The sequence below is a fragment of the Aspergillus nomiae genome, assembly GCF_001204775.2.
Source record: "Aspergillus nomiae NRRL 13137 chromosome Unknown contig00339, whole genome shotgun sequence".
NCBI lineage: Eukaryota > Fungi > Ascomycota > Eurotiomycetes > Eurotiales > Aspergillaceae > Aspergillus > Aspergillus nomiae.
Window position 1 is genome coordinate 1,523 of NW_015378394.1, and position 19,569 is coordinate 21,091.

A 19,569-nucleotide genomic window follows, 5' to 3' on the forward strand; every position below is an offset into this window, starting at 1 on the left:
ATACACAACACTACGTCAATACATATGACGAGACTTCGTATAACGGAGCAGCTATCGACATAGTGAGAGGTTTAGACACCGAAAACCCACAGAAGAGACGAATAAAGACTGAAAGAGGGAATTGAACCCTACAGTGCTTTCCGCCCGTATATGAGATACAGCTTCCCATACTGGTGCACTTCCAGATTCTTCGACTCCCGCAGCACGTGCATATTCAAGATGTCAATCTCCGTTTTGTCCCAACCCAGAACCCTGGATAGTAAAACATTGGTATATGCAGGAACGCTATGTACTTAGTGAGCCTGGAAAAATCTGCCAATCTCCTTTTGTTTCGGATCCTTAGCCCAGGGACTCGAAGGCGCTTTCACAATCTTGCAGACTACATCTGTGAAGCCAGACTCTTTCATCGCAGCGGGCCATGTATCCAAGTTGTCCATAGGTTTGCCAAACTTGGCACTCGCCTCTTGGATAAGAGAAACGACCTGTTTTGTATAAGGTGCTTTTTCGATCGAGCCGTCATCGGAAAAAATATCAACAGTGAAGCTTTGTATCTCGAAATATTCACCTGGACGCAGATGAGAGAATGCTTGTCTGCATGGTCGAGGGAAGTCATGTATAGAACTACCAAGCTCTCGACCATGGACGTAATCAAATGGATGGGCGTACGACAATTCCGATTCAAAATCATCGATTTCAAATTGACTGTTTGGAGGGACCCTTTGAATCACATAAATAATGAGTGAGATATTCCAATATTGATATTCTACCACTGACGTGGCTCACCATTTTGGCTGTATAGGGCTAAGATCATTGCCTGTACCATACATAGAGTATTAACCTAAATTAGGCAAGACAGAAACCTGGATCTCCTACCTATAACTACTGAGGATACATATTGACTATGGCAAAGTAAGGTTAGTATGTGAAAGAATAGAACAATGCAAGAAGGATCTTTTTGAATGACTTGTTTTCGTACTCTGCAAAATCGACAGCCCAGATTCCTGTGCCCGTACCAATATCCAAGACTCTTTGTGGATTTTTGATCGGGGCAACGTTGATTTCGCCATCAAGAATTAAGTTATAAATATTATGGAGTAGATCCATCCGGCCTTGCTCTTCTTCATCGTTTGGCTATAGACATATGTTAACCGTCTAGCCAGACGTCACGTATCAAGGGGACAAAGCATACCAGAGCATACTCGCCTTCACGGTACACATGGTATCTTCGGCCGTTCTACGAAAGTAGTTGTTATGTGACGTGACCTTTGGACGAAAGTCTCTGGCAATGCGTACCTCGTATCTCATTTACCTAGAATATTAGTCTAGCTATATAGTTTGCAATAGAGCGGCAGCGGAATATCGAGAGAAGGAAAAAAGCCATCGTAGGGGCCGTACTTGTAGTTCAAGACACTCGATGTAGTCGACGTTGGGTAACTTTCGGACCCCAAACTAGATCTAGGGCGTCAGCTAATTCTGGAGATTCAAACCTTAACATAATCTATATTCCGAGTCATTATAAGCAGAATCGCTATCAAGGGACTGCACATCATAATCTCCATTAGCTCAACCATTGAGCTGTAAATATGTAAAGAGAGAGAGGAAGCCGAAAAACATAATTCAGGTTCAATTTCGGGGTTAATTGTCACCTGAAACTCCTCAGCCATGATTATCAGGTCTGCAAACAGGACAAGCGCAATTTGGAAGGTAGGTGCCAATTGTGGTTTAAGTTCACTGACTGAGGACGGGTACAGACAGCACCCCTCATCTGGAAATTTTCTAGGAATAGCCAATAATGGACACAGCAAAGCGTTTCTATATAAAGTAGCTATTATACCTCCTGGGTAATAGTAGTAGGCGGTACTTTGTCTTTAATGGTATGATATGAGAAAGACGCTAATGCACCCGCACAAAAGCATAGACCAAGCCATGTTTGATGGTATCTGAGAGTAATAAAACAAATACATACACTCGGGTGGTAAAGGTAAAGTCGGTGTAGCTTTGACGCCTTGAATGTTACTGTTCTTATCAAGTTGGAAGAGATAAGCCTTCTGGAAAGCATATAAAATTTAAAACTTCCTGATAAGCTCAACGGATAAACATCAAAGTGGAGTGGTGGAGTACCATTAAGATCTACATTATATGTACCCTACTGTGGTGCACAGTATCCACGTTGACATATGGACTTCCGTGTTTGTATACCGGTTGAGCCTTCTAGATTTACTGTGTGCTACTAGTATACCTTTCACATCGTGAGCTCCTTAGGTTGCTACTCGTAGCTACGCTCTTCCATAGAATAGTACACAATGCAGTAATGTTCCCCAGAAGATATCTTGGGGCAGAATAACTGTTCGATGAGGTGAACCAAGATCAGCATCAACATTTTCCTATACATGCCAAGTGTCTTTCGGAAACCCTTCGAGAAGGAGTGGGCGGAGGGTATAGAGACTGCGATTATAGATCTGCCAAATCTCGAGGTGAACCTCACTCCTACGCAATACTACGCTAACACAAACATACTAATCCCTCTTTCATACGTGCTAAAGAAACTAATAGACAAATCCTGAACTTCGAGAGGTGCGGAGATAGATCATTGCATATAGTCGTTTAGCTTACATGCCATATTCGACCAATATATCAGCCCAACCATACCGAGAACTCATTGTACTACAGGCATATAGGCGTAATGCTCTAACACACTTAAAGACATGTGCGTAGCTTTTGACTCACCAATAAATGTTCGAAGCCAGCTTCCGCGACACCTCGCAGTTAGAGACAGCGAAAGATCAAGAAGGGCCTCCAATCATAGCAGCATACGCTGTCATGTGAATATACTTACCGGTATAATTAATGCCGTGATTTTCATTCAGCTGCGGCCGATCTACCATCGGTTAGGTGAGTGGGGTACAAGTAATGTCGTGCACAGCCCTTTCCTAGTGTCGGGTAATAGAACCTATCATCGGTAGCATATCAGCAGATATTGCGATACTTTATGGTGAGAGTTACGGTGGGAGGCTATGCGGGGACAGATCGACAAACGAGCTTAGCAACCCAACTCTGTGAAGCTGATACCGGCTCTTCTTGTCTGCCCTTTTTACTTTTCCTTCAGCTGCGCCATCGCAATTGAATGCCCCGCAATTTATACCCGTGCGTGACTTTATGGCCATGTCATGACTCAGGAGAACCAGCGACTCTATCGCCAGTTACCAGGCTCGACGCACCCCGCCCTTTCACTCTTCGACCAAAGAACATACTCAACTATCAGACCCTTCGGCACAGTCGAGATGGTGAAATATATTTTCCAAGTGAGACACGAACAGCTAAGAGGTCTCAGATCTCGCTAATCTTTAATTTCGCTCAGTTCGGATTAAGAAACGGGACAACACTAGCACAATACTATGAGTAAGTCTCTCCGTCAAACCCGGGATACGGAGTACCTTGGAAGCTAATACCAAGCTCTATAGGGTCAAAGAACACATTACCAAGCTTGGTGGTGAAGTGATCGATGATGAGGAACCAGAGGACGATGACGAGGTCCCCCCGGAAATCAAGTACGTTCCATGCACCCGACTACCTATATTTTGCACCCAAATATCTAACACCTAATAAGTATATGGTGGGATGATGAGGATGACGCGTATGAACTCACAGAACACGAGAACTGTGGGAGATTCTCGTCTGAACAAAAGCGTGAGGCGGAGGAGGAGGAGCTCAGGAAAGCTGCTTGGGGTGATGATTACCATAATCAGACAGTCGAGCGCTCCTCGTGACAGTGGCTTAACTAAGCTACTATCCTGCGTGTTAAATAATATACTGAGTTCAGTGAGGAGTTCTTGAAGTGGGGCCAAATCGGCGGATATATTTCCATTCTACATAATGGAGTAGTACGGAGTAGAATCCTGCAGACACTCCACAATGTGACGCTACTTTCTCCCTATCAAACGTGGGGGGCTTCTATCCTAGGTAAAATTTCTAAGAATTGTCGGCAACAAAATAGACGTCAGTTATGTAGACTTTGTTCGGTTATTCTGTCAAGAAGGCAGACGGCCATCTATATTTTTTGCAGTTGGGTACTTCTGGATATGGTTAAGATGTGGATGCTGTTCCTTAGTCTAATATCAGCTGCTAGTGAGATACTTTACGGGGAAAGCCAGATTAACCCGAGACTCTTCTGATAATTGCCGGAAGTTGTCTCTCTTACCTTTTGTCCCTAATAACTGACTATAAATCACTTTGTAAAACAGCTATCCGGGTGGACAAATCCGATACAAGCATAATTTTAACCGATTCGTTATGTATATCTCCTTTTATTCCCAGAATATTTGTATTCTTTTCTATTTCCTACGAGTTGTAACTACTTATCCTGATATTCACATAGCTACAGAGATCTAGATAGATAACTACCCTTCACATATACTTCATTGCTAGATTTATCTTGCTTGACTTATCAAGAATCGAGATATACCAGTTCTGTATGACACGGAGACTATTCGCTGCACCGGTTGATCCGGGTATCTATCTATACGTTTCACACTCCCTCGATGCTGAGCACAAAGCAGCCCTGAACTAGCCTATTCGGGAAAGGAAATTCGCTAGAAAGCTTCCGTAGAGAAGCAGTTCGCTGGTAGACAATAAAAGTTCGTGTCTATGGAGTGTGTTAACTATCGTATTTGATGACAGTTGGGAGAGTAGCAACTTGTAAGACCTAGATCACTTTATGTCTCTTCTCTGTTATCGAAGCCGCTAGCCCCTTATTCAAATCCTGCTGTGCGTCATCAAGCTGGCTTTTCGCTTCCCACATCAGTCGAGAGTAAAACGAAAGGAGGTATTTCGGATCCCTATGTGATGATTTGACTCAACTTCTGCCAATCGTTACAGTATATTCCATGTGAGCGTTGCAAAGTGAATCAGAATTATTCGTAGTCCGATCGTTCTGGAAGGGCAATGTTGATCAGTGCCAGACTCGGGAACTTCTCAACCACCCGCCGTGGAGCCGACCACTAGTACCATCGGTCCAATGAGCCGAGTGCTGACTCGTCTGACATCGAACTATGCTATTTTGAGCACATACTCTCCCGACTTGACAACATCTTATATTTCGCGCGAGAGTATGGATGGCCTGAATCCGGACAGTTGAGAAACCACGTCGTCTTAAAAATATCCCACAATACCTAATCATTAAGTACGAGTACATAGTTGCTCAGTCCGATGCCATGTGATTTCTAGTCAGTTTGACACGCACGAGGTGGGGACCTGTCAAGAGAGTGGACGGGCGACTATTAAGGTGACATGCAGGACTTTTAGTAGTTCTTTCTCAGAGTACCGGTAGTCTTCCCTCGGGGAAGAATACAGAGGAAAACTGCCGAATAAACTCTGTACGAGTCTATATACTATTTTCTTACTTTCTTTCTTTCTTTTTTTTTTTTTTTTTTTTTCTTTTTTTTCTTTTGAGGATGCGTTGTTCAAAAAACTCACCTTCCTAGCCGGGAGCTGAGCCGTGTTTCAAGGGGAGGCCAAAATGGATGGAGATTTAGATTTGACTTGCCGCCCGCGACGGTCCAGAAGAATCCAAAGGAAAAGGGACACAGCGAATGAATGAAGCGTCTTGTCAAGAGCGGATACTCCCGTGCGACGTTTCGGGGCGTGGCCGTTGCGAACAAAGTGAAACAGGAGGCCTGGACCCAAGCCATGTCCCCGTTCCATTGGATGTCATATCTCCCAGTTCTGCATGTCCAAGATCCACTCTTTACACGTCTGTCCATCAAAGAGTCAAAGACATGCGAAGTTATTCATGGTCTTACGCACTACGTCCTCCATAGGACTAGTTCTCCCCAAGGGCTAATCCTTTTTTCACCCTCATTTTCTTTATTCTTAGATTCTTAGCACTGACGCTGTCTGTGAGTCGGAAAATTCGTTCGCTTGGTGTTCCCCCCGGGCTCTAGACAATCGGGACCCCCGTCTGCGCCCACTTAAGGTTAATGACCAGAAGACACTTACTGTAGATATAACCCCGGCGGACCCATTCGTTTAGTTGGATCTCGTTTCTTCTCCATCTTTTTGTCTATCGCTTATTTCTTAGTTTACTCCTTTTTCTGGGTTTAGTCTTGCAGTTTCATTTATTATCCTTTGTAAAAGGGTCTAATCACCCGCTTTCACATACATTCATTTCTTTCTCCTTTCCTTTGTTAGAGTCTCGATAGCGCTTACCTTCATACCCTCGTTGATCCCGTGCTCCTAATCCGTTTGCACACTCCCAAACTCTCCATGGAGGGACACAGCTCACCACCCGCTGCCGACGTGCCGGCACAGGCTGGAGAAGGTCCTGCTCCAGTTCAAGCCGACATTCGTTCTCATGCTGCTCATCATGACCAAGGAACCGTCCCGGAACGAGAGTCGTCACCAGTTCGCCGTATAACCCCACGGCCGACCTTTCTAGACAACCTCGCCAATTCTCGAGATTCCCAGTTTATGCTTGACCGACGGAACTCCAGCGAACTGGATCGGTACTTCGTATGTGCTTGAGCTTTTATTATCATCCATGAGATATAAACAATGTCCTAACCAAGTTCCGCATCCAGCATGGCCCCCGTGACTTGGACAAGCATTCGAAATGGCCCACCTTCCTCCGAATGCATGGCAGTGTGCTGCCCAAGATGATCCTTCCGCTATGTTTTGTTGCGGTATGGGCTACTCTGATTACACTCATCTCGAGATTTGTACACAGACGTTAGTATAACTGGGGAGTTCATTAAGGAATGTGTTCGGCTAATCAACGGTTAGTTGGGATCAACAACATTCTGCTCACAGTTACAGGTTTCGTCGTTGGTTTGGCACTATCTTTCCGGAGTTCTACTGCTTACGAAAGGTCAGCGAGCTACTAAATACCGAATTGTGTGCCTTGAGAAAGTTCTAACTGAATCATATAGATGGGCCGACGGACGCAAATACTGGTCACTGCTGATCCAGACCTCGCGCAATCTTGCTCGCACTATCTGGGTCAACACTAAGGAACGCGAAGGAGAGTTGGGAAAGGAGGACCTCCTGCAAAAGCTGTACGCTGGAACCAATCTCAAACGACATCAGATATCTTCTCTTCTGACCAGTATTAGAACCGCAATGAACCTCATCCTGGCCTTCGCTGTCGCGCTCAAACACAAACTCCGTTTCGAGCCGGACATCGCCTACGAAGATCTTGCAGGCCTGGCCGGCTACCTCGACACCTTCGCCAAAGATGCACATGACCGCCAGCGCCTCCAGCCCCAGCGCAAGACACTCTGGAAGTCGACAGGTGAATACCTGGGTATCTCCTTTGCCGAGTCGAATCCCAGGAAGCTCATCAAGCGATCCAAGAAACCACTGGGCCATCTTCCTTTGGAGATTCTCAACCATTTGTCGGCTTATATCGACAGATGTATCGCAAACGAGACTCTCAACGTCAGTTTGCATCAAGCACAAGCCAGTACGTCCCACTTGCGTCTTTGTCATTCTGCGGTTAAAATAAATGCTAACATGAAATCCTAGTCAACGGCCTGGCTACCCTGAATGAAGTCGTCACGGGAACTGAGCGCGTCCTCGACACCCCTCTCCCAGCAGCATACAGCATCGCCATCTCCCAAATCGCCTGGCTCTATGTCCTGTCTCTACCCTTCCAACTCTATAACTCCCTCACGTGGGTGACAATCCCAGGATCAATCAGTAAATAATCCATACCCTAACCCCTTAAAGAGAATGCATGGAGACTAACTAGCAAATGCAGTCGCCGCATACATCATTCTCGGTCTCGCCACCATCGGCAGCGAAATCGAGAACCCCTTCGGTCACGACGTCAACGACCTTCCTCTGGACACCTACTGCCGACAGATTGCTTTGGAACTGGATATTATCACCGCCGCTCCACCACCTCGTGTCGAAGATTTCGCCACCCGCGACGAGAACTTGGTGCTGTATCCGCTTAGCATGGACGGATATAATGAGTGGAAGGACCGGAGCGTCGAGGAGATCAGAGCTGCGCTTAGAACGAAGGCGATCGCCAACACCCCTTCTCCTTCCTCGGGGTCGGATGAGTCGACTATTGTTGAAAGCGTGAACTGTAAACAATCGGTTTAGACGGACGAATACACGTCAAAAGTTGGAGCTTGAACTTGAACTTGAAAAAGAAAAACAAAACCCCCTCCTTAAAAAAGGAATCGTTCTTTGAAAAGTTACTATCAGCGCGGGCATTGGGTCTCTATTTGGAGCATGCGCGTTTCGGTGTTTCTGTTGATTAGGGACAGGAAGTACTCCACTCGTTACTGCTATATTACGTTCGTTTCATTCGTTGTGAATATGTTGCTTTGGGAAATTCGCTACTTGGTGTGCAGATGTACATGATGGATTTGTTTATACATTAGACTGTTGTTATTAAAAAGCCTGGGGTGTTTGGGTTTGGGCAAAATGTTCCCTTTCTTGCAGTGCGACTCATAGATCTTGCCATAAGAACTATTGTAAAAGTGCACCCGAAATCCCGTGGGTGCGACTGACACCCGAGGTTCCCTTGTTGCAGCTTGCTATACTGCCCGGAAATATAGCTGGTGCTCCACGCTTGGTCACTACTAAAACCACCCTTCAGTCATCTTGGTCCCATGATAAACCTCCGATCGTTTCCTGACCCGGGACTGGATGTTAGTTCTCCACATCATCGCATTGCCCGGTGAAGTTCGTTTATAGGGACTGAACATCGTCCCGACTTCTCGTGGTTCAGCGTGCGAGTGCTGTATACGATTTTGCATAACCGTGCCGTAGGAGAATAACCGGCCTAGCCCACGCCGTTCTTGCTTCTCCGATATAAACCGGGAGATCCCTAAGACGCACAGTTCCCCTGCATCACAGATCATGGAACGAACAAATCTTCCCCGGACCCCTGAGTCAAAGCTCCCAGATAATTTCCCTTGGCACAGACCCTCCACGCAACACTACCGACCGAGCCACCACCAGTGCCCCCTCCGATCCAGGAGCTCACCGCTGCAACGACAGCAGGGGCATCTTCGCGCGGGACACGCACCCAGATAAATTTATCCGTGGGCTTCGGTTGTGGAGTTTCAGGGGAGATTTTAAGGATATCGATTGAGATAGCTGTGCCTGACAGGCCGAGAAATTGCGACAGCGCAGAGTTGATGTATGTCCGAGCTGTGAGCGGGTCGAGAGGCTGAGATTGGACGGCGGTCGATGTGCCTGGTTGATGGATTCTATAGCATACACACGTTGTATATTAGTAGGGTTCACTACTTGCATGTGAGCAGTCATAAAAGACATACAGCTGTAGTTTGAGATAGGTCCAGGGCGGATTGCGCGCGGTGAAGTGGACCGTTTGGGACGGAGCTGCTTTAGACGCGACACGATCATCGGGAGCTTTCCGTTTCGAGGAGGTGGGTTCTGGGTTGTTGGAAGACATTCTGGCTTTCGGGTTTCTTTGTTGATGATTCGGTATTTCTTATAGAATGGCGGAGCACAATTCTTTGCGGGTGGTGTTTAAAGCAAATAAAGATTGGCTGTTAACAAAAAAAAGTTCGGAGTTCCCGTGATGTCACGCCCTGTGTCCCACAGTGATCGTGCCGGATCACCACGATCAGGTCGATGATCTATCTACCTTATTTCTTGATCACCGCTTCCTCCAACCTTTGACGCACTTGCTGGATAAATTTCTCTTCGCCTTCGGTCCCAATTTCTAGATCAGAAACACAAAGTGTCTTGTCGCGCGACTTTAAACCGCGAATGACGTCTACTGTGGATTTGGGGACTTTGAGGACCTGGTTATCGCCAGTTAGATAATTATGTTGATATCATCTGAGAATAAATTTTATTCTATAGTTAGGAATAAAGAGCGAAGGTCAGTACCTGAGCAAACACTCGTGATACCGCCGCGTTGGCTTCGCCGTCTCGTGGCACTGCGGCCACGCAAACGTCCACTTTTTCGGGGCCAACGGCTATGATGCCCTCCCGATTTGCGGACGCGTTGGGCTTGACGTTGCAGGAGATTTGTAGATTGTATTTGTTCGAGATTTGCTTGGGGTTACGGTGTTTCGTGGCCGTGTTCTGGATGAGACGGAATAGTTGAGACGATGGGTTCGACATTGGTAGGGTTTCAATTGGGATTGAAAATTATATGCGAGAGAATTCCAGTGGAAGAGATGGTTTGCTTGTAGTCAATTGGTGTGATGTTGTGCCAATAGTTAAAGTGTGGATGTGGGGAAAGCCAACGGTTTGTTTACTTTTATTTATACTACCGCATAACAGCAAGCTATTGCTTTGTTCCTCCCATATTTCAGATTGACTTCCGCTCTTTTCTTTTTCTTCTTTTCTTTTTATTTCCAACACAAACGAAATTCCACACATTGAAAGAGAGAACAGTATCCAAAAACTCAATTGTGTTCTCAACTGAAGTAGTCTATTGGAACCCCTACTGTATACCTAATATGACACAACATCACCGAAACCTTGATTGAAATGATTGAAGTACAGAGCACAGCAAAAGGCCAGTAGATAAAAAGACTAGATGGGAAATGTTTGTTGTGTTCAAAGGCCGCAGCTGAATGAAAATCACCTTTTCTCCTCACTCTCTTCCATTTGCCACTCCATGTAGAATCAGGGCCGACAATTTATATTCTAACCATCTTCATTCTCATGTCTTTCAGTTAATCACTAGTTTTACAATCTATTATACCCAATACTTATCCTTTTGTCAAAAGTTGAACTTGTAGGATCTGTATTGGTATACACCTCTAACTCTGCTGTGGTGCTGATCGACTCAAAGTGAAGTAAGTGTTACAAGAACACTTACAAGAAGTATTCACTCATGTCCAGCAGGTCCTGTCGGATCTCCTCCCGAGACCTGAGTCAACACCACCGGAAATCAGAAAATATTCACTACAAAGATGATAGAGAGTCCAAGTGGAAATACCCCCATGATAACACCTGCCCACTATGGTCCTTGTGGAGTGATTCTGGGAAGGCTGAGAGTGAGAAGAGCTCACGGGGAGAGTGAATCCAACCCAAGCACCGTCAGCATGCACCAGATGAACACCCAGGATCGGGATAACTCAGATTCCGCTGTATGTTGATACTTTGCTTCACTATGGAAGCTAACCAGCCCGATACTTACATTTTGATTCACAGTACACTGCGCAGAGCCAACATACCGCCCCGCATACCATCATCTTGGACTCTCCTAGCCCAACAAGCCAGCAGGCTCGACTTAGGGGAGAACATGAGGATGACGATATGACAGCTTCGCATGATGATCAGGATGACTGGAGCCTAGAGAACCTGCCGGATATCTTGTACATCCTGAAACCCGAACATGGAAAATCCAGACACGTTGTTCGTACTACCGCGCACAAGATCTTCGGAAAGCACATCAATGCTTTTTCAGTCCTCCCGGACCAGATATCCTCCAAGGTAGAAGGGTGGAGACTTGAAGCTTGGATGCGTCTCGATCGTCGGATAACTGGGCAAGACATCATTGACCGGGTAAACCCCAGGTACAGATCTAGATTATCATCAATTGACATTGAACTTCGTCGGAAGGCTTTCCGAGAGCGATTTCACGTTGCATGCTGGGGAGCTCAAAAGACTATTAATAATATATCTCGCCTGGCTGTATCAATGGGAATAGACCCGGCGTCGAACACTACAAGAGGTCTAACACCGGGGCTAATCGACCCTTCTAAAGGCGAGGCTGGCGGGCGCATTCCGCTGCCCCCAGGAGCAGCCAACGATGGTATCTCCGATTCTGTTTTCCATGCAGATCATTCAGATAGTGATATCTTGGAGCGGGCTCACCTGGTGACGCAGAACTCTCACCCCGGTCATATCCCTACGGTAATCCTCGATGAGCCCCAGCGAAGCAAATCAGCGGAACCCCTCTACCAGTTACACTGGGATACAAAGCACATACGGAAGAAACGCATCCCTAATAGCGATCACTTCAGACTTACGGGTTGCCGTCTTGAAAGGCCAAATTTTCATGATTCTGAGAGGTAAGTTGTTCGCGCATGACTACTATCAGAAGCTAAGAGGCTAACCCAGTGATACAGTATGGAATATAATGCCACATACAAGACAAGGGACAGGATATCAATTCAACAAAATCTCTCCGATTTCAACTCCTATCCCTCTACACTGCGTGAATTGGCTTCTCATAGAGGGCCTCCCGCTCGAGCCTTTCCCACAGAAACCGAAGCTACCGAAAGGACAATGAGCCTGGATGATTATCTTAACGGAACCCATCTTACATTCTGGGAGTATCTGGATCGTCGTTGTGAAAATAGTCTGATAGATATCAAACGATTGTCGCTGAGGCCCCGACATTGACTGGTGGGATTTACATGTCGTTTCTCAGGATCAAAGTACGCTTACTGGTGCTCTGATGAGATACAATTTGTCAATATTTATGTTGAGTTTTCCATGATGTTATTTCATTTTGTTTATTGAATCGCATGTTGGCTTTATTCAAAGTTCGCCGCTTTCAAACATCGCTTTTGCGGGAAACATTGATAATGTGATGCTTTGAGAATACCTAAAATATGTGCTGTACAGCCCTTCTGCAGACAGTGAAATCTTCTAACCCTGTACTCCTTCCCCACATTTGTCTTCCATTCGAACTGTTGCTACAGCAGATGCTTAGAGAACCACATGGGTACTACTAGTTATAATTTTGTCATTTTGGTTTCTCCCCAAGCCCATCCCATTATGGGGCGACTACCTTCAGTTTCATCGCTCAGCTGGAGAACATCACGCTTTCATCTGGCGAGACAAGGGGCTAGATGATGCAGTCCCGCTTCTATTCATTGAGCTGGCTTCTGCATCGATATTACAATAGGAGCTGGGGAACGGCGATTGGACGAACGCCTATTACAATTTTCGTCAGAGCTTTGAGAGGCCTCGGGGAACAATCATATTCACTCTCCCTAGGTCTGTATGTACTGAGCCAGGACAAAGCTACACTCTGCTTGAATCACACCAATCAGAGAAGTTCCCAGCCTTCCAGGGCTATACTGATTCATTTGACTCATTGATTATGGCTTGTTCAGGGGTGGGTCTGTGACATCTGGTGGGTCCACTGGTCTGGGGAACTGCATGCTTGTCGAGGTGCTGATATCGCAACTATATCGGTCGAGGAGCCGCACCGCCAACGCATGAAGAGTAGTATAGCAATATGAGACTCATTTGAAGCGCAAAAAATCGCATATCGCATCGCTTTAATTTGCAGATGAAAGCAATGGGATGCTTTTTGGAAAGCGAGGGTCAAAGTTGTCGAGGAGGGGGCTTGGAGCAGGACCTCACGACACAACTTCAGTGAATAGTGAATATTGTCGACAGCAACTTGAAACCCTCTCAACATCCCAATTGGGATGACTATACTCCCAACCACCCCCGTTTCTATTCAGAGTAGACATGAAGAATACCGGGCTGCTAGAGATAATGGCTCGCCCACTTCGTCCCTCGGCGCTTCTTGACAGAGACTTGGGATTGCTTCAACCGCTTCATACCTCTTCGTCCATATTACAAGACTCTAAACTACAAGTCTGCTTCAGTATCAATTGAGCTCCGTTCTCTCGTTTCCCTCTCATTTTGTTCAGATACTGCTCGATATCAGCTGTAGAACAACCACCTCTTCGGAGTATATCCCAAGAAAGAGGAAGACAACATGTCTCAGGTATGCCAGTGCTAGTGTCATCAACAGTATATGGGATATGTTAGCATCGATGTGCATACTAACATCAATGACAGCCAATTTCGAAGATGATGGATCCTAAAGAAGGCCCCGAGTTGTCCCAACAGCCAAATGCCTCCATGAATCCCGAAACCCCAAAGAGCGCCAAGGTCAGTGCGAAGAAAATCAAAGGAAAGAATGACAAAGGTGAGCCAGTACTTTCCCTAGCTAAACAAAAAGACAGTACTGACGACGGCATAGGAAAGTCAGTGCCCCGGCAGGACAGTCCTCAGGCTATTGACCCCCGCAACTTTACCACTCCTCGACCGGACCAGAGTGGCTGGTCATGGACAGATCTTCCTGACATACTTTACCAATTCGAGCCTGAAGACAAGAGAGATCGTAAATCGGATCCACCTCGCATGCGCTACCCTATCCATGGCGAATATTTGCGCGACCTCCCCATACTTCCTGACAACATTGCTTCGACGGTCGAGGAGTTCCGAGTGGAAGCTTGGATGCGGCTCGATAGACGCATTCGTCTCAGAGATATCACTGACCGAATGCACCCAGTTTTCAGAATCCAAGACAACGCGCTGCAGCAGCGTAGTGTCCGCTTCCGCCAGCAGTTCTCGCTGATTGCATGGGACTCTGGTAACAAGCGTAGCCGGCAGCTCAAGCAAGGCATACTGCAAAAGATGCAGAATATCGGACTTTCTCCTGCTTTAAATACGACTCGCGGTATAACCCCCGGCCTGGTCAACCCGGCCCTTGGAGAAGATGGTGGGAGAATCCCGCTACCCAACCAATACAACAAGGTGAAGCGAGTAGCTCGGGGTAGAAAGCCCTCAAAGACGCCCGTGCAGGAAGAGACTGCCACGGAACACGCCCACCACAAAGACATCATTCAGAGAAAGCAGCCAGCAGGCCTTTCATACGTCAGTCAGGAATCAGCAAGCGTTGCGAAGGGAGACACGTTGAGGGAGACTGTTCAAGAGGGACCGGCCGTAGTGATACCCTCTACCGTGGAGTCCGTTCCGATCGATTTCACAGTAGATGACCTCACAGTCGAAACTGTCGCAGGGCTTTTCAACTACGTTCCATCCTATATTCCATTCGACGAAAACAACGACAGCCCAGAGGGATCTCTGCCTGTCATCACGGGAGTGATTCCGGATAACGAATTGCCAGAGACCGTTAGCATGGCAGAAATCGACTTGACAGTGAGCATCAAAGATCCCATGCCACGACGCAAGACTGAAAAGACTTTGAAACCCATCGCCCCAGGAAAGGTCCAGCGCAGACGCCCTTCCCCATTGAAACTAGCTAGAGGAGGGTTTTGCGGCAACGCTTGCCACTTGGGGAAGCATCCGACCCCCATCTATACCAACCTCACTCTTGTGTCTGGCCAACCTGGCGCTGGTGTGTGGCACGAAGAACTACTTCCTCCTTCCCATGGACTGTATCCTGATGTATTGACACCGTACTCCGCCTCTGATCTGCCATTTGGTGTTCGCCACCGAGTCTTTGACAGTTTGTTCGAACAATGCCTCTCCAGGAACAGATACCTCTTCGATATCCCAGACATGGCCCCGGAGGACATGGAGATGATGGACATCGGCGATATCAATGACATTAACATCGACGATTATGACTATTATTTTCAGAAATAGTTTCTTGGGCCATGGCAGGAGGGATTGGATAGAGACGATGTTCAGTTCCCCAATGCGGCTCTTGATATTCTGTGCTGCTGTAAATCTCAGCTTTTTGCATACACGCACCTATGCCCTTCGAATCGTGTTGTTCAGCCTTGCTTGTTCTTGTCTTTTGCTTGTTTAGTCGTTTTACCTTGCCGCATCGCAAGTTTTGTTGTTGAGCTTCCTAATACCCAATCTTTCAATAATGTCTGACATTGTGTGTCAAATCTGTGCTTCGATATCCCCTGCTCAGGCGTACTAGCGCTCTGTCCTTATTTCCTTTGTTTCTTTGGTCCTTTGGTTCTGCAGCGAGGATATTCGCCGGACGAGTTGATATTCATTTAAAGTTGCATGCCAAGGTGCATTTATTTCCGTCACATAGCGCACATGTCAAATACCTTGCTTGGTGTTATGTATGTAAACTCTGTACAGCAGAGCAATATAAGTATTGTGAACGAGTTGCTTCTGCTCGTTGGGGCAAATGGCCTTTAACTCCTTAGTAATGTCAGCCAATGTGGGAATGCTAGGGCATATGTCCAATGTAGGTTTGTTGGGCTGACCCGTACATACTGCCGTAGTCATGTTGAATTCAGAGCTTGACAGAACAATAATCATGGCTAAGACCTTAGAGCAAGGTCTGATGGAAAGTCAAGGGAATATGTAGCAAATAAAAGGCTCGAGGGTGGCACATTTCAAAGTAGTGATGAACAAAGTACTGTATATCGTAGATGGTATTTCAGGTGTCTCTTTGTCTGGATTCCTCTTCTTCTTTATTCCTTCGAGTTTTCTTTTCTAGTTTGCTTCTTGCTAACCGTTTGCAGAAAAGAGACAAAAGAGATTGGCTCTCACGCTAGATCTCTAAATGGTAAAGCACATCTCAGTGAAGTGAAGGAGGCGAAGTCATTATATAACAAGACACAGTGGATATTCTGGATGGACATTGACCCAATTAAAGGACGTACTTGCTCCTGTTCGGCATCACAGATTGCCACCTTGTCTTTGTCTCTTTAGAGCTATGATTATTCAAGCTTAGCGTATGTTTCACCACTACGTCTGGCGTTTAATGAACAGTTAATCCTACTGCATTGCTCCAATCCCATTGCTTAAGCTAGACCCTTCACTGAAGCATCATGGATTCAATCACCAAGACCCAATACCATTGCCTAGAGTATCCAGTCAAAGCATTGTTATTCACGTAGACATGTATCTCCATCATTCCCACAAGACGGCTATAAAAGCAGTCCCTCATACCCCTTCAACCGCTCCTCCTCACTATCCAACCCACCCTATCAAGCCCCCTTCCCGACTTGTCAAGAGTATCACCATCGTGCTTCAAGGATGCAGTGCCAACGTAAGAAACCATTCAATCACCAGCACGACGATAACCCTCCTAACAAAGCCCACAGACACCTCACCACCAACAGACCGCTACCACACCTGCCCACACCCACACCATACACCCTACTCAGAGGTCCACCTGCCCCCGATCCTCTTCCGCATGGACGCCCCCATCGGACAAGACCTCCCCGACCTCACCTCTCTCTCAGAAAACGGCGCGGTAGCCCGCGACCACGAAGACAGAGAGATCTGGGACTTCCCCTTCCTCCCGCGGTACATCACCAGCAACCCGCCCGGCTGGCTCCTGGAGTACTGGATGCGCACCGATCCACGCCTCACGTACCGCGACATCCGGGTGCGCATGACCGCTCCTCCGCGTCTCCGCCCCGCCGAAAACGCCCTCAACATGCGTCGAGAGCGCGACGCCCGTCGCCCCCTCCGCCTATCCTGCTGGACATACCGTCGTGGCACCCCAGGCCGCCTGAACAAAATCGATGTCGAGCGCGTCGAGCGCTGGTCCGTCGATCAGATCCGCTACAACACCACCATGGATGTTGTGTATGCTGATGGTGTCCCGGTGCATCTTGCTGATCGTGCCCTGGCTGCCCATACGCCTTCCACTTATCCCTTGGATTACTTCCTCAATGAGGGCAGGGCCGAGATCCCCAGTGACCGCATTAGGGTTGCGCAGAGCGTGTTCTTTAGGTTGTCGGAGCGCGCGAAACAGTTGGGTTTGACTTCTTGGAGGCAGTTGCCTGATAGTGAGTGGCCGGACACTTTCAGGTATAATGTCTCGAGGTGAGGTGCGGTCGATAGATGGGGGATGGGATGTGTGGCCAGGTCCTTGGTTGTGTGGTGAATGACTCACGTGGTCAACTTTGGAGGTGCCATCTGAGGGAGGGAGGGAGGGATTGAGGGTGTTTATATATTTCTCGTGTGTGCATAAAATATGCAGTATATCCTGCTTTCTTTCATGCGCCGAGAGCGAGGGGTCACTGCAGGACAAAGAAAGGCTATTTGACTGTGTGAATAGTTTGTTCATGAGTAGTGATTGGCAATGTTTTATAGTGACTCTACGTGCTCATTCAATGTAAGGGGAGGAAATTATAACTTCACTTGGATTGCTCTATATTCCATATGATTTCTACTATACTGGTTCTAATAGAGGAGAATGCTGTCTAAGCTGGAGAAGCCTGTTGCAACTCCTCCCTCGTTGACATCCTTGGACTTCGTTCTCATCAGCCATCCGCCTTGCTCATTGTGGGAGATCTTTCCATCGGCCTGGTCCCACAGAATAGTTCCATAGACACCCAACTCTCCGATAACTTCCCCACTTAGAACCTCTCCATCGGTTCTCAAGGCAATGTTCTTTGCCTCGGTGGGTGGCCTGATCAACTCCATAAGAATCCAGCGCTTCCATTCGCTTTCGGGAATGGAGCGTAAGAAGTCTGGAATGGCGTCCTTGTAGATGTTGTTACCACCACCCTCGCGCTGGGGCTTAAGAACGTGGTTCATGGCTGTTTCAACATTCAAGGCGAGGTCCCTGCCACGGCCACCAGAGGACAAGTCGTATTGGGGCGCAAAGGTGTTCCGGAGCCTTGCAACAACGGCTGAGTCGGTATCAGGTAAGAAGCTTGCAAGGTGGTCGGGGCCCGTAGTTTCGGCTAATACCTGTTGTACAATCTTACAACCGGCCAGCTGGTTTAAAACTGTGGGGCATTTGATCGCTGCCGAACGCTCGACGTGAGTCCGTGCTTCCCAGTCACGCTCCGATTTGAAGTCAGTCGGCGCATAGAAGCATCGGAGATAAGCTGCTGTGACTTCAAATTGCGTTTCCGGGGAATGGGGAGGCGAATAAATAAGGGGTCGTGATGGGTTGGAGCTAGGGATCGACGTGTGATCTAGAATCTCGGAGCTGAGCAGACGGAAAACGGGTATCTTGTGAGCCTTGGTCAGCTGCCGGAAGAGCGCCAATTGATCAAATGTGTTCCTCTCGTTCTCCTGAACCAGGAATATAATACACATGGGAAGGGCTGGTGTGGACTTTGACGGGCCGTAGGCATTATGCGCTGCAGCTAACCCAGCGGAAAGAGTCTCCACTGCTGTGTTCTCAGGAGGTGCATTCGACTCGAACAACGGGTGAGGCGGATACGCAATTGGATGGCCAGGAGGAGAGTCGAGAAGTTCAGTATGCAGAGATGTCACAAGCGAGGACAAGCCTCCGAATGATGATGAAATAGTATTGAATTCAACCTGCTTTAAGGAGGGTGCCGTAGAGCTGGACGGCGCATGGACCATATAATCCGACCGATACAGTCCAAGTGATAGTGTCTGGACGTATCCTTCCTTTTTGACGGCGAGATGGACTTTCCACAGGTGCGAAATGAAATCATCCACATCAATGAGACTACAAGCAAACATCGCTCAGTTCGGTTCATGTCTAGTTCGCGAATGGCGCGCCAATTGAGTCGCGCCCACCACTCAATCGGAGATGAATCAGGATATATCTTACTCTTCCATGATCTTGCCAATCCATTCTTCGTTACATGTTATCGCAGCGTAGAGCCGATTATATACAGTTTGCAAAGCCGTCGCCTCATTGAAGCATGATTTCGGGAAGGGACTAGGGAAGAGAGTAACAGGAGCATTCGTCGCTAGTACCCCAGAAGGATCGATTTCCTTTGAAACAAATGAAGGGGCCGGGCGAACCAGCAATCCATTCTGCGTGGCCCAATCCTTGATGGTGGTCACCAAGTATTCCTTCTGTGCGGGGTTCAACGGAGGAGGATAATTGGTATAAATGTCGCCCATGATGGATGCAGCTGACAGACTATATTTTCAAAAGGA

The 19,569-nt window shown here is 47.3% G+C and overlaps 9 protein-coding genes across 9 annotated transcripts; 5 read left to right on the plus strand and 4 right to left on the minus strand.

The window, feature by feature from the left end:
- Positions 1-293: 293 nt before the first annotated feature.
- On the minus strand, positions 294-1,664 carry ANOM_009688 (uncharacterized protein; the record flags this gene model as incomplete). The annotated part of the gene is made up of 4 exons (XM_015554944.1): positions 294-565; positions 1,014-1,131; positions 1,190-1,234; positions 1,488-1,664. 4 exons carry the CDS (start codon positions 1,662-1,664, stop codon positions 294-296), a joined length of 612 nt encoding a protein of 203 aa, XP_015403436.1.
- A 1,503-nt stretch (positions 1,665-3,167) lies between these two features.
- On the plus strand, positions 3,168-3,767 carry ANOM_009689 (uncharacterized protein; the record flags this gene model as incomplete). The annotated part of the gene is made up of 4 exons (XM_015554945.1): positions 3,168-3,302; positions 3,359-3,399; positions 3,462-3,548; positions 3,608-3,767. 4 exons carry the CDS (start codon positions 3,168-3,170, stop codon positions 3,765-3,767), a joined length of 423 nt encoding a protein of 140 aa, XP_015403437.1.
- Positions 3,768-6,261: 2,494 nt separating this feature from the next.
- ANOM_009690 (UPF0187 domain membrane protein) lies at positions 6,262-8,103 on the plus strand (the record flags this gene model as incomplete). The annotated part of the gene is made up of 7 exons (XM_015554946.1): positions 6,262-6,507; positions 6,576-6,723; positions 6,778-6,862; positions 6,924-7,049; positions 7,107-7,456; positions 7,519-7,692; positions 7,754-8,103. The coding sequence occupies 7 exons, from the start codon at positions 6,262-6,264 to the stop codon at positions 8,101-8,103; spliced, it is 1,479 nt and encodes a 492-aa protein (XP_015403427.1).
- A 763-nt stretch (positions 8,104-8,866) lies between these two features.
- Positions 8,867-9,427, minus strand: ANOM_009691 (uncharacterized protein; the record flags this gene model as incomplete). Its single annotated transcript, XM_015554947.1, has 2 exons — positions 8,867-9,221; positions 9,291-9,427. The coding sequence occupies 2 exons, from the start codon at positions 9,425-9,427 to the stop codon at positions 8,867-8,869; spliced, it is 492 nt and encodes a 163-aa protein (XP_015403426.1).
- A 196-nt stretch (positions 9,428-9,623) lies between these two features.
- ANOM_009692 (DUF167 domain-containing protein) lies at positions 9,624-10,107 on the minus strand (the record flags this gene model as incomplete). Its single annotated transcript, XM_015554948.1, has 2 exons — positions 9,624-9,782; positions 9,871-10,107. 2 exons carry the CDS (start codon positions 10,105-10,107, stop codon positions 9,624-9,626), a joined length of 396 nt encoding a protein of 131 aa, XP_015403429.1.
- Positions 10,108-11,039: 932 nt separating this feature from the next.
- ANOM_009693 (uncharacterized protein) lies at positions 11,040-12,015 on the plus strand (the record flags this gene model as incomplete). Its single annotated transcript, XM_015554949.1, has 2 exons — positions 11,040-11,084; positions 11,149-12,015. 2 exons carry the CDS (start codon positions 11,040-11,042, stop codon positions 12,013-12,015), a joined length of 912 nt encoding a protein of 303 aa, XP_015403428.1.
- A 1,666-nt stretch (positions 12,016-13,681) lies between these two features.
- Positions 13,682-15,360, plus strand: ANOM_009694 (uncharacterized protein; the record flags this gene model as incomplete). Its single annotated transcript, XM_015554950.1, has 3 exons — positions 13,682-13,690; positions 13,765-13,894; positions 13,949-15,360. The coding sequence occupies 3 exons, from the start codon at positions 13,682-13,684 to the stop codon at positions 15,358-15,360; spliced, it is 1,551 nt and encodes a 516-aa protein (XP_015403431.1).
- A 1,225-nt stretch (positions 15,361-16,585) lies between these two features.
- On the plus strand, positions 16,586-17,524 carry ANOM_009695 (uncharacterized protein; the record flags this gene model as incomplete). The annotated part of the gene is made up of 1 exon (XM_015554951.1): positions 16,586-17,524. One exon carries the CDS (start codon positions 16,586-16,588, stop codon positions 17,522-17,524), a length of 939 nt encoding a protein of 312 aa, XP_015403430.1.
- A 356-nt stretch (positions 17,525-17,880) lies between these two features.
- Positions 17,881-19,533, minus strand: ANOM_009696 (glutathione synthase; the record flags this gene model as incomplete). Its single annotated transcript, XM_015554952.1, has 2 exons — positions 17,881-19,129; positions 19,235-19,533. 2 exons carry the CDS (start codon positions 19,531-19,533, stop codon positions 17,881-17,883), a joined length of 1,548 nt encoding a protein of 515 aa, XP_015403433.1.
- Between the last annotated feature and the right edge of the window lie 36 nt (positions 19,534-19,569).